Source organism: Poecilia mexicana, unplaced genomic scaffold (genome assembly GCF_051168715.1).
Source record: "Poecilia mexicana isolate PSO_F unplaced genomic scaffold, ASM5116871v1 scaffold_5, whole genome shotgun sequence".
In the NCBI taxonomy this organism is placed as follows: domain Eukaryota; kingdom Metazoa; phylum Chordata; class Actinopteri; order Cyprinodontiformes; family Poeciliidae; genus Poecilia; species Poecilia mexicana.
Genome location: NW_028263374.1, coordinates 16,644,677 through 16,658,847, shown reverse-complemented (window position 1 = coordinate 16,658,847; position 14,171 = coordinate 16,644,677). Strand labels below are relative to the sequence as shown.

The 14,171-nt window shown below is 42.3% G+C and overlaps 1 protein-coding gene across 2 annotated transcripts; it reads left to right on the top strand.

Moving 5' to 3' along the window:
• The first annotated feature begins 289 nt into the window (after window positions 1-289).
• Window positions 290-13,899, top strand: rereb (arginine-glutamic acid dipeptide (RE) repeats b). 2 transcript variants are annotated; one of them, XM_014982144.2, is made up of 17 exons: window positions 290-489; window positions 1,325-1,373; window positions 2,830-2,954; window positions 3,117-3,216; window positions 3,317-3,415; window positions 3,856-3,936; window positions 4,048-4,201; window positions 5,920-6,006; window positions 6,083-6,276; window positions 6,429-6,578; window positions 6,811-6,921; window positions 7,538-8,625; window positions 9,678-9,876; window positions 10,508-11,210; window positions 11,287-11,427; window positions 11,506-11,671; window positions 12,910-13,899. In XM_014982144.2, exons 1-17 carry the CDS (start codon window positions 464-466, stop codon window positions 12,941-12,943), a joined length of 3,507 nt encoding a protein of 1,168 aa, XP_014837630.2. In that variant the 5' UTR covers window positions 290-463; the 3' UTR covers window positions 12,944-13,899. The 2 variants fall into 2 exon arrangements, with proteins under 2 accessions (XP_014837630.2, XP_087861781.1); XM_088005655.1 differs by lacking the exon at window positions 290-489 and adding an exon at window positions 562-1,146.
• The last annotated feature ends 272 nt before the right edge of the window (window positions 13,900-14,171 follow it).

Genomic DNA, 14,171 nt, shown 5'->3' with positions numbered 1-14,171 from the left:
TTCCTTTTTTTTTTGGTTTTAATAAAAATGTTTCTTTTGAAAACCAATAAAGGGTAATAAGATGCCAGCAGCAGTTCTTAGATTATTAAGAGGGACAGTCGTATTCGCGGAAGGAATGTCTTGCATAACAGTGTTAATGACCGCAACAGTGCACACACAGTATGATAAAGCTGTTAAGATTCATGGCTGACTGTGCAGCAACAGCAGCAGTAAGTGTTGATGAAGCCCAGCGTGTCTGCGGCACATGCTCAGTAATGTACATCCAGATTAAAATGTGAACGCTACGCTGTGGCTGTTGAGGTCACTGCACTGAAAAAATAGAGCGAGTCTCTACACTACACCGCCTCCATTTTGAATTGCCATGTAATGGGGGATTCGCACAGTTGGTGTGTATGCGTGTGTGTGTCTCGCCCACTGTGCTGCGTAGTGTCAACAAGCCACAGCCAACCAAACATCCGTCGACATGGACGACCTGTTCAGTCCGCGAAGGTAACTTCAATAACTTGTCATTCGCGTTGCGTTTGTGGTCAGTGTGTGTTAAATGCTTCTTTTCGTGTCCGGCGGCGTTACTTTGAGGGCCGTTCGTGTTTAATAGCCGGAGTGTCAGTGGTCACGAAGTTCGTGTGTGGCTAACAAGCTAGATGTTACCTCGTTAGCAGCTAGCGGCTCCCGCTGGGAAAACGCCTCTTTGCTCGCTTTAATGTGGCTAACACTTGTATCCCGAGGCATAATTTAAATTATTCTGTTACTGAGCACTTGTTTAAACATTTAGTGAACCAGCTGTTTAATTCACCCTGAGGCTAAGCGCCTATCTGTGCAGCTCGTTGCTAATGTACATTAACGTCTTATGGATGCTAACCTTTACGGTTTATTACCGATAGCACACTTTAGCTGCCGTTTTTTTTTACTAAACAGGTAGACACAGCGTGCTTTACTGCCAACTTGTTAAGATCTGCGAACAGCACACACTGTTCTAGTAATGGTGACCGTAAAAATTAGCAGCTTATGCGTGATTGATTGACAGTGTTTTGCAGCCGCTGTGGAGTCGGATTTCATTCATGTAATAGAAGAAACTGTGAGCTGAGATTGGATCACAGGAGCGAGGGGCGGGATGATGATCTGTAGCTGAAATCAGTGCCAGGCGATGTGAGGAAAGCCTCAGATGATACAGGAGGCATATTCGATCATACTGTTTGCCTGCATATACTGTATAATAATTGACTGTACTGTAACGATAGATATGCTTTCACTCAGTTTCATTTACATAGAAATCCTTTTATATACTTCAAAATGCTGTTGTAAGTTGAATTTTGTTTTATTTCAGGAGCCTGAACAGCACACAAGGTGAAATAAGAGTGGGACCAAGTCACCAGGTAACTGTAAATGCTTATTGAGTGGTTGTAAGAAAATGATTTAAAGTATTTCAGGTGTAATATTATTTAAAAATAGCCTTTGAGCCTTTCATTGTTGAAAAGCTTTAAAAGCAGCAATCTGCTCATATTTTTTCATTGACATGTATCATACTGTACATTTCAAAAACTGGATTTTTTTCCCCCACCACATTTTGTAACATTGCAACCATAAACTGTTGCATATTTTGTTGGGCAGACCACAAAGGAAGTGGACTTTCAATCATTTTTCACAAATAAATCTAAAAAGTGTGGAGTGCATTTGCATGCCGCCCCTTCTTGAGTCAGTCTTTTGCACATTTACTTTTCCGTGCAATTACAGCAGCAACTCTTTTGGGTTGTGTCTCCTGCAGCTTTGCACATGCCAAACTTTTGCCCATTTTTTTTCTTTCCAAAATAATATCAGGTTATTTGGAGATCATCCATCCATGAACAACAATTTTTAAGTCTACTAACATTTTCTCAAATTGATTTAGGTCAGAGCTTATTAATGCAGACATGAAAATGTTTTGACATTGTGGCTCTGGCTGTATATCCGGGTCTGTTGTCATGTTGTTTTATCTCCCGGAGATTTCCTGTGGGATTGCCTGGCATTTGGCTCAGTCCATTTCCCTTTCCCTTCAGAAGTAATAATAAAAAATATATATCTTAACAGCATGATGCCTCCATTACCATGTTTCACAGCTTGTTCAGGGTGATGTGCAGTGTTAGTTTGTCATAACTCATAACATTATGCATGTGTGCCAAAAGGTTGGTTTCACTCTTGCACATTTTTGCTTTGTTTCCTTACTTGTTTTGTGGTAAACATGACTTCCTGTGGTTTTCTTTGAACACTGTCTTTCTTCTTGCCACACTTCCATTATGACATGGTTTGTGCAATGAAAGATTAGTAGTTGTTCTGTCAACAGCTCTTCCCACCTGAGCTGTGTATCCCTGTAGATCCTCCAGAGTTTCCTTCAGCCTCTTGACCCATGTGCTTTAAATGATATTGATACATTTGCACCACAAGGCAACTACCATAAATATCTTCAGCATCTTATGGAATCTATTATCCATTAAGAAACCCATTATGCAACACATAGTAGCAGCCACTAGCGCTGCTCCCTCCCAGTAAGATGATGCTAGGTTCCAGTCTCAGATGGGGTCTTGATGTTTTGAGTCTGCATTTTTCCTTAGTTATTTCCTTAGCTTCCTCTGAGCACTTTGGTGCTGACCCATATCTATGGCCATGAGGAATAGTTAATGACTGAAAGAGCTGGACGCAAGCGAGAGTAATGAGCTTCTTTTGTATCATTTTTATTCAATACAGTCAGGCACAATCTCGGAATTTGTTCCAGTAACGCCTTCCCATGTTGGTTTTTAGTTTTATTTGCTTAGAAGTGTCGGAGCTCCTTCAGTTCCCTCTTTGTTTGTCCTGCAGGCTAAGCTCCCAGAGCTGCAGCCGCGGCCAGCACCTAGTGCACAGACCCAGACGGACAATGAGGAGCTCATGTGGACACCTGGAGTCAATGACTGTGACCTTCTCATGTACCTGAGAGCAGCCAGGTCAGTCGCCCTCTCAGTGCACCTTTATTGCTTTATGTTCAGCGTAATACTGGAAACATACATCTTTGTTTCCAAAGCACATTAAACTATAAGCTTATTAATTAAAACATATTCTCAATAACGCATTTCGCACAATATTTCATGACTTTGGCCCTTTTTTAGGAGCATGGCAGCATTTGCAGGAATGTGTGATGGCGGATCCACAGAGGATGGATGTTTGGCAGCTTCCCGTGATGATACCACGCTGAACGCTCTCAACATGGTGCGGAGCAAAATTTGTGTTGTGTAACTTTGAGTAAATGATGCAATTTCAGTGCAAATATGCAAAAAATATGTTGACAGTTTTCCCATCTCAATTTTAGCTCCATGCAAGCCATTATGATGCAGCCAAAGCTCTGCAGCGTCTGGTCAAGAGGCCTCTGCCCAAACTGATTGAAAAATCCTGGTCAGAAGATGATGTGGTGAGACAACTCTTTGAAATGGTTCAATTCGAGAGATTTTCTTGCATTGAGAAAGTCTTGGGCTTGAATCCCAGCCTGGCGACTTTTTTCATGGAGCATACTTGTTCTCTATGTGCATGCATGGGTTCTCTCCGGGTCCTCCAGTTTCCCAACTCTGCTAAAAAACACCACTGTGAGGTTGATAGATCTGAACTGTCCTAAGGTGTGCGCGCGTGCGTGCGTGGTTGCTTGTCCTTTGTTTCTCTGTGTGTCCCCTTGATGAACTGGCATCCTGTCCAAACTAAAGCCTGGCTCTCACCCAAGATAGGCACCAGCCTTCCTTCAACCCTACAGACATTTCATAAACTATTAATTGATCAATAATCTTAATTAAGATACTTCCTAAGTGATTCATTGAGAAAATTGATTTAATTTCTCATTTTTTCCTGTTTGTCTTTCAGAAACGCTTCATCAAAGGTCTGAGGCAGTACGGAAAGAATTTCTTTCGCATCCGGAAAGACTTTCTCCCCAGCATGAAGACTGTAAGTGTGTAGTTTTGATTAGTTTCTTGGCATATATAACATGTTTTCCCTTTGTTACTGGTATGTAAATAACAATTACAATGTTTTAATAATAATCATGTTTGCCATCAGGGAGAGTTGATCACATTTTATTACCACTGGAAGAAAACCCCAGAGGCCGCCGGGACCAGAGCTTATCGACAGCAACGCCGGCAGCCGTCCTCTCGCAAAGCGAAAACTCGATCCGCAGCGGCTAATGTCAACCCTCCATCTCGAAACTATTCAGGTCGGTTTCACTTTTGATTTTATTGTGCCGATGAGAAGTTTGCATACATTAATCACAGGGACAGATTTTCAAGACAGATTTGACTGTTGGTTGTTTTTTATTTCTTGTATTATATAACAACTTAGTTGTTCTTTTTTATATCTCTTGTTGATTTTCTCTAATCCTCACAGTAGGGGTGTAGTGATACAATAATTTCATGATACAATATACGATGTTCTGGTCACGATACGATATGTATCACGGTATTTGATGAGCGATACAATTCGCTACAATTCACTGCATTTTTACGATTTTCTGAAAGATTTTAGAAGGACAGAGTGATTTTAGTGACTTATGTTTTTTTCTTTTGGACACTGTGGCTGCATTTTGGAGTAAAAATGCAGCCACAAATGCAGTCTTTTGGACTATGGGGAAACAGGCTTTTCTACCGTGGCTCCCGGAGTTAGCCGTGGCTGTAAGCTGCTTTCGTCTAACTGCTAAAGTAGTGGCTCCGCCTCACCCCGTAGTGATGACTCCCTGCAGCTACGCAGCGCCGCTATTCCCCTGCTTGGATCTCTGAGTAGCTGCCTCTCAGACTGCCAGGATCTCATCGTACTCTCACTGCGCCGCGGATTCCGGCTGGGGGTTTTTCCTCTTCGTCTTCCTGCTCAAAACACAACGCCGCTGCGCGCCCGGATGTTATCAACCCATGTTCATTCTTCAGATAATCCTTTATATACAGAACAGAAACTGCTAAGCTAAAAACTAATTACAAAGTGAATGCTACCAGTCAAAATTTGCATTAATTTCGCGACTTCACTGCTTTTGCAGCTGCTCCGTTCCGCTTCTCTTTCACGGTTAGTTGTGCAACTTTACTTCGTTCCTCAGCAACAAAATACAGCCCATTGTTATTTATTGAAGATTTTACATGTCCAAAAACACAGGAATCTAATGTTTCGTTTTTTACGTTTGGAAGCTCATTCCCTCTCACATAATCGGAAAAGCCGGGGAATGGCGGTGCTTTTGACATTTCTCTGACATTCGGAAAAATATGGTTTACTAATTTTAGCATAACTCCGGTTATACTTGACCTATTAACACAATTTAAAAACTGGTGTGTAGTTTATAATGTGCACTTTAAGCTCGAGTTGAAAGTTAGACTGAGGGAGGCGGAGTCTGGCTGCTACGCCGTAACAAACTAGACAAAAAGAGCTGTCAGGCTATGGACCCCTATGGATCGATACTCGCGGATGAAAAATCGATACTTTCCGAGGGCAGAAAATATCGATATATATCGCCAAATCGATTTATTTATACAGCCCTACCTCACAGTCAAATAATACACAAAGGCTCGAGCAAGAAAAATCTTATCTTGTTAATGGCTGCAAAAAGTGTTTTTCTCTCCAATTTAGTTTGGAAATGTAAACTGCATATTGAAGAAGATGTATGCCCATATATCTGGAGCTATAAAGTTAAGTTTGAACATTTTTAGAGAAAATTTATCATAACTTTATACTTGTTAACCAAATTGTATTTTTACAACCCTGATTAAAGTTATTTGTCGTATCATCATATATCACACTGCTCAAAGGTGTTTTTAAAAAGATATTGAAGCCTATGATCAGTGTATGCGCTCTTCTCACCTATATTTTTATTTAATGCTTCCTGTTGAATGGAGAGGAACAAATTTGATCACAAAATGTTCCTGAATTTACACACGTGACGCTTACCCTCTCCAGTTGAGGCCAGTTCTGCCAGCGAGGATGATGTCGACAGTGAAGACAGCGAACAGGAAGCAAAGAGCTGCAGCCACTGTGGAACAACAAGTAGGTTCTTCAGCAGAAGGAAAGAGCTTTAACCAGCTTCTGAAACGTGGACCTAAAGCCGTTGTTTATCAAACAGCTTCTAAGGATTGGCACCAGGTCGGGAGAGACAACTCTCTGCTCTGCACGACTTGCCGCACGTACGAAAACAAACACGGATGTCTGCCGCCTGCTTCTAAATCTGGGAACGCTTCCTTTATGTTCAAACCTGTGAAAGTGGAAGAAGAGTTGAACAGCAAGCATGGCATGAGGACTCGACAGAGCAGAGCACCTGTAAGCTCTTGTCTTCATATTGGCTCAAATGAAGCCCAGCACAATTTAGGCTTTATAACAAATATTTTTAATGCAGGAAACACAACATTTTGCAAGTGATCTGGCTTCAGCTGTTGTTTGAAGCAATAATTACTGTTGGTTGTGTTTTAAAGCAGCTGACGTCGTTAAGAAGTGGCCTCAGGAGGTTCACTGGCTCTCCGAACACAGAGGATTCACAGTCTGGTAACCAGACCGGAGGAATCTCTAGTTCCTTAAGATCCTGTGCGGATCATAAAAATGACTCCACAAAAAAAATAAACAAGGTGAGCATCGTGTGGTCATAACCAAATAATAAACTTATCTATACATCACTATTTCAAAAGAGAAATAAGCTGTTTTTTTTTTTGTTTTTTGTAAAACTTCTATTATTGTGTTTTTAAATAAGGTTACAGGTTGCTTAGATACTTCTTTAGTCTGAGAGGGGATGTTTTATGAGAGTAAGAACTAGCAGTGAAGACTGAAGTGTAATTATGTGTAATTTTGCTTTTTGTGCAGAAGATAAAAGAGGAGGTAACGGTGCCAAAGACGGCAAAACGTGTGCGGGAAAGTCCTGCTCTGGAGTCTGATGAACCTGAAAAGATGACACCTAAAAGGCCAAAGACACAGGTAAAAGACTTCCACAAGTAAATTCTGCAGCTCACAGAACACACCAGATCAAGGCACTTTAAATTTATTCTCTTAACTACAGGAAGCAAAGAGACAGTTACAGGCTCAGTGGAATAGCCTGAATCTGCAGTCCAATCAGATAAAAGCAGAAAGTCGTTCAGTTTAACTACTGATAAGAAATTACACTATCACGACAAATTGATGTCTTCACAGCACCCTTTGATGCATATCAGGGGGATTAATGTTTGAATGATTAATTTAATTTTCTCACCACAACGTTCTCCATTCCATCATCAGCAGAACAAATTATGCGAGGCTGGAGATCAGCTTCAGGGAATTTAATTTCAGGATTTTTCAGATCTGGATGAGCATGGCAACAGAAAATAAGAGGGTGTAAAAAATATTTGTATAAACACATTATTCCCTACTCCACTGTCTAAATATTACAACCCTTCATGTACTATTTACTATTTATCCATCTATCCTTTTATCCTTCCTTCCTGCTCAACAACGCCTTCCCTTGAAGCTGTTAGATGAGAGGAGATATTTTAACCTTACATGGACTTTTGCTTTGATGTTTTGTTCTCCGATATGAATCAAGTTTTTGTTCTTGAAGGATCCACGAGGCGGGTCTCGGTCAGAGGGAGAGGCAGAGGAGGAAAGCTCTTCAGAGAGCCGCAGCGCTCAGGACGACGGCAGTGACACCAAAGACATCGACCAGGACAACCGCAGCTCCTCTCCCAGCATCCCCAGCCCTCAGCAGGGCAACGAGAGCGACTCGGACTCCTCTGCCCAGCCCAGCGGGGCCCCAGCTGAGGCCGGTGCTGCGACTCCGACGGACGTGCCAGTCCTCCAAGCCGTCCCCTCTCAGGACCCTCCCATTCCTCCTCAACCGTCACAAAGCCTAACCTCTGCTGACCCGGCTCAGAGCCCCCCTTCATCCTCCCCAGACCCTCCACAGGGTGGAGCTGCTCAATCCCCTGCCACGGCCGGCTCAGGTTGCCGAGCAACGCCGGTCTCTGGTCCAAGGCCGCAGCCAGCAGCGCTGGGTCTGGACACGCCTCTCGCTCCTGCGCCGCACTTCTCACCTGCTCTCGGCCCCACGCAGCCGAACGGTTCCCCCCCTCACACTCCGCCGCGCTCTGTGCCCTTCTTTAGGGATGCTCAGCTGCCGCACCCACCTCAAGTCAAGCCCCCTCCTACAACCCCAATCCCACCGTCACACAAACAGCTGCCTCACCAATCTGCAGCACCTTTCCCCCAGATGCCCTCTAACCTCCCACCACCTCCTGCTCTGAAGCCCCTCAACTCTCTCCCCAACCAGCACCCTCCAGGCGCCCCTCCCCCTCCTCTGCAGCTCATGCCTCATCCTTTGCCTCCACATTCGGCTCCATCCCAACTTCCAGTGTCGTCTCAGGTGCAGAGCCACCCTGGAAAAAGTGGGGCCTTGTCCCTCCCAGCGGCTCCGGCTCCGCTCCCTCTCACATCCTCCGCTGCCGGCCCTGTTCCGACCCTGCAGCCATCCTTCCCACCGCACCCACCCAGACCCTCTCCAAACTCTGCTGCCGGAGGATCACAAGTTCAGATTAAAGAAGAGCCGCTGGATGAGGTGGAGGAGCCGGAGAGCCCGCCGTCTCCTCCAAGGAGTCCCTCACCAGAGCCCACTGTTGTCAACATGGCGAGCCACGCCAGTCAGTCTGCAAGGTATGTTTAGAGTCGTTCCGTAAACTGAGAAGAATAATGCAGCTTTGTCTCATGAAATACCAATAAAATACATTAAAAAAATGTGGGGGAAAACTGTTGCAGGCATTATAAGGCAATCTATTATGTAGGGCTGTGTAATAATATCGATATTGCGATATATATATTGATATTTTCTTTCCTAGAAAAAATCGATATTCATCTGCAAGTATCGTAACATCCAACTGTCACCTTGCTCACTCACTGCTTGCTTCGCCGGGAGTTTGATTAGGTCATCAGGCTTAGAGTGATTCCTTCAGATTTTAAGTGTCAAGGTTAAAAAAGTATCAAACTATTCAGATCAGGTACTTGGTGCACTTTATTTACTTTACAAATGCATGTAAGCTACAGTTTGTACTGCTTCAATTAAAAGAAACCTGTTTTCTCACCACTTCTTTGATTCATTTTGTCCAGCTGTCGACTTTTAAGTCTGTGTCCATGTCCAACCAGAGCGAGGTATTATTTAGTTGGTGCTTTTAATCAGTTTTCAGTTAAATTAATTCAATCCAACTCTATAACAGTCACAAAATGTCACCAAAATCACTCTGTCCCTCTAAAATCTTTCAGAAAATCGCAAAAGTGTATTGAATTGTATCGTTTGCTGAATATCGAAATATATATCATATCGTGTATTGTATCGTATCGTGAGGTTATTGTATCACTACAGCCCTACTATTATGTATATTTGAACAGTTAATCCTATCCTAACATGTTAAGATGTTCATTACATCATTGTTTTTGCTAAATGTGCTTGAGCTCTGCTTGGGTTGCTAGGTGATGGCACAGTGCTCATCGAATGTGACTTAACAAATTAGTTTACTCGATTTCCAGACACCAAATTACATTAACTAATTTCCAAAAAGCTGCTGGATGCTGCTTTTAGAAACAGTTGAGACCCAAATGGAAGTACAAACATACAAAATGTGAATTTTGTATAATAGGTCTTCTTTAATGCTTTAGAAAAAATATATTGATGCTGTGTGCTCATTAAATCTTCTTGTTACTTTGTCTTGCAGGTTTATAAAACACTTGGATCGAGGCTACAACTCCTGTGCGAGGACAGACCTTTTCTTTACTCCGCTGTCTTCCTCCAAGCTGGCCAAGAAGCGGGAGGAGGCTGTAGAAAGGATGAGGAGGGAGGCTGAGCTCAGCGCGCGGCAGGAACGTGAGCGAGAGAAAGACAGAGAGCGGGAGAGAGAGACGGATAGAAACTCTGTAAGTTATGGTCACGCACTAGGCAAATGCGACCTAACTCCATTAATTTTTTTTTTTTTTTTTTTTTTTGCTTGTATGCGACCTGTATTTGGCTTTTTCACCCCAAATTGGTCCAATTCACATTTTTTGCCCCCAAAAACTTCCGATCTGTGCTATTTCCATACTTGGTACTAATTCGGATATGCATCCGATTGTTTTCAAAGCGTCTGAATGGTCATGTCGCATTTTATCCAACTTTTTTGTTACTGATGTGAGACTGGCGTCATAATTCTGCCCCAGATAAAGCCAGACACAGGACGTAAACAATGGCTGAAAATCACTGTCGGTGAAGTGCATCACATCACAATTTCACCACTACTGGCTCTGACTACCCATCAGACCAGCCTTCCCTACAGATCTTAATGCTTCACCAAAAGGCCATCGCTATTAGTTCTTTCTTTTTATTAACTCCCATCAACTTATGATCTTGTGATGATACTGTCAGCTCCTGTTGCTGAATAAATGTTAAAATTTTTCTTTTTTGCGTTTGCGGGTGACTTTGAGGACGTAAACACTCAGAAGTCTCATTGCTGTCGGGTTTAATTAGTAGTATAAACATTTCTCTGACTGTATTTTTTATTTTTTTTTTCAGAGAGCATCCAGCTCTTCCCATGACAGTCGCCTGAGTGAAGTGCAGATGACGGCTCAGATCCACGGCCGGCCCTCCTTTGACCAGCCCCCCACCACAGTTGCGGCCGTGCCCCCGTACATCGGCCCCGACACGCCGGCCATGCGCAGCCTGAACGACTATGCTCGGCCCCACGTCATGTCCCCCTCCAACCGCAACCATCCGTTCTACGTCTCGCTGAGCCCAGGCGACCCCCTGCTGGCCTATCACATGCCCGGCTTGTACAGCACGGACCCCGGCCTCCGAGAGCGGGAGCTCAGGAACTTCAGGGAGCGGGAGCTGCGCGAACGAATGAAGCCCGGCTTCGAGGTCAAACCCCCAGACCTGGAAACCCTTCACCCGTCAGCCAACCACCTGGAGCACTTTGCTAGACATGGAGCGCTGGCTCTGCCCCACATACCCGGGCCGTCGCACCCTTTTGCCCCCTTCCATCCGGGGCTGAGCCACCTGGAGCGCGAGAGGCTGGCACTGGCTGGGCCTCAGATGCGCCCAGAGCTGAGTTACGCCGAGAGGCTGACTGCGGAGCGGCTTCACGCTGAGAGGATGGCCTCCGTGGCGACTGATCCAGCCGCCCGGCTGCAGATGCTCAACGTCACCCCTCATCATCACCAGCACTCTCACATTCATTCCCACCTGCACCTCCACCAGCAGGACCCCCTAGGTCAAGGTGAGGTCGAGTTGTTGGCACTTTTTCTGTCCGAAGGTTTGAAACTTAGTTATTTTCATGCGTGACCCTCGTTCAGGTTCAAGTCCTCATCCTCTGGTCGACCCGCTGGCCGCAGGACCACGTTTGGCTCGATTTCCCTTCCCTGCTGGTCCAATCCCAAACCCCTTACTCGCCGATCTCCCTCATGATCATGAGATGCTGCGCCATCCACTGTTTGGTTCGTAATTTCACCTCCTTCTGCAGCCCTTGCTCTGCTGGTTCTAATTAGTGTTTTTTGTTGTGTTTTTTTTTCCAGGAGCTGCATATCCTAGAGAGCTTCAGGGACCAATTCCTCACATGTCTGCCTCACATCAGCTCCAAGCCATGCATGCTCAGTCTGCAGAGCTGCAGCGGATGGCAATGGAGCAGCAGTGGCATCACCTGCACGGAGGCCCTCTGCCAAGTCAGGAAGATTATTACAGGTGAGCATTTTTAAGCAGATTTTATACCATCAAAAATCCACTTAATTTACAGATACATCTCACTAAATGAGAATAAGATTCTTTATTCATGTAATTTAATTCAACTGAAATTCAAAAGCCTAAATATAGATTAATTACATGCTGAGTTTTGAATTATGACTTTCGGTTTCTCAGAAAATATGTTGTAGCTATCTTATGGTCTACGCAATCATGAAAACAGCTACTGAGTTATCAGTTGTTCAGTTCTTGACTTCCTCCATATGGTGAATATGGAGGAATATTTAATGATTAATCTATTCAAAAAATTTACACATTCTACAGATTGTTTTAAAAAATGAAAAATATTTTCTTGCATAAAATTCAATAACCTATTTCAGTTTGTTGCATGGATGCATGTGCAGCTACAAAAGGTACTTCTAACATCAAGATGTGAAAACCTCAGCCTTTTCTGCTTCAGTCTAGGGCTGATCTGTCGACTCTTTTGACTAACCAATCAATAATTAGATAGCAAAAGTTGCTTATTTGATATTTTTCTTTTACAGAGTTTGAACCAGGTAAAGCTAAAGGGTTTATTTTCTCAAGTGCTAAATGCATATATTTTTGTTTAGTTTTAACTTAAGTACTGCTGTTAATATGTTGTTCCTTCTGCAAATGGCCCTTTTTGAGGTTGTATACTCCAGTAAACTGGTAATTGATTACTAAATTAGTTGACAATTACTTCAATAATCGATTCTTCATGATTGATTTGATTAATCGTTTCAGCTCTACTTGAAATATCACCCAAGGTTTTCCCTAGAAAACTTGCTAAGCTCGGTGGTTGGGCGCTAGGGCAGTCATTCATCCTGCTGCTTGTCGTGTTTTTGAGTTAAAAAATGTTTAAAGTTGACAGGAAATTTGAAAATATCACTTAATTATTTTAATGAAAGATTGGAAGATTAATACGTGAACACCAATTGTAAAGTCTTAAAAAATGCAAACATATTAAAAAGACTTGCATAAATAAGTAATGCTTAGCCTGGTGGGAGCACAAGTAAAGCCTGGTGGCCCGCCAGGCTTTAAAGTAGAGTACATCCTTTAATTTGGATATACTCTACTTTTGTACAAGTACCAGAGTAAGACAAACAGATCTTCAGGGTAGCGTTTGTTATCTTTGTTTTTGTCTCACTGTTTGAATCACATTGGACTGGAGTATTCTGTAGATTTTCAGTAAATTGTGACTCTGTTTTTAACTTTTGAAGCCGCCTGAAGAAAGAAGGTGACAAGCCATCTTGAGGTGGTGCATGCTCTGAGCTCCTACAGATCAATACTGTGTACTTTTAACACTCTAAATGTATTTTTTGTGTGCTGTCTTCTGTTTGTGTTGATAAATTTTAGAAGAATAGTGGTGGAACTCAAAGTGTGTTTCGTGTTCTGCGCATCATGAAACCCTGAGATTTTCCTTAAGAATATACACTAGTTTTATCATCCAATTAATGAACAGTCCCACCAACTGGGACTTAAAGTGACACGTGTCCTCTCTAACCAACTATTAAACTGTTTCTTATGCAGTCATATGAGTTTGCTAAAGAATGATGAAAACAGACCGATTTTGGTGTTGACTTTAAATATGTTTATCGTTTCTAATAGAGTTCCTGTACAGAATAATGTTTAAATCTGTGTGTGTATGATAGATATGACCTAGCATGACTCACCCTTCAGTTTTTCCACTGAGATAGTAGAACGAAGTTGTATTGTGTTGGTAGGCTTTAAAAGCTCCGTAGAGGACTGGATTTAATCCTAAATAAGATGAAATGTATCTTTAAATCCTAAATTTTTATATATCGATATATCTTTTCACAGTATAACCGAAGCTCATTTTTGAGAATGTAAATACTACATGTTCACAGTAATCTATATGACTGAGTATTATTGATATATCAGTAGATGTAAACACTTGATTCAGCATGAGAACAATACAATCCTAAGGTAGTGTTATAAGGTGTGCTAAATACTTGGACCATAACCTGCCTGTCTGTTTACTGACAGGAGGTTTTATTAGGAGAATCTATTTACAATGTTTTCCTGAAAATGTAACAGCTGGATAGAAACTAAATCTTAAACATTTGGGTGGAGTTTTTCTAAAAAAAACAAACAAAAAAGAATACTGCCTTAATTCAGTATTTATGTGATATATATCAATCTGTATCCATACCATATTTATTTCAATAAATATTTCTCCAATGATACAATTTTCTTGTCATTTTTGTCTCCAAGGCATTAATGATGCTTATAAAGTTAATCATTTGTTTAAGCTTTAATATATGGCATAAAATTTAAAACTCCAGGTTTTATAATGTTATTTAGTGAGACCACAATAAATTCTCACATTACATTTTCCACCTTTATAGTGTAATGTATATCTACCGTTTACCTGAAAAACAAACTAATCTGTTAAATGGCAAATGTAAATAAGTAAAATAATTGCATGCCTGCTTGTATAACTGATGCTGTTACGAAAGGT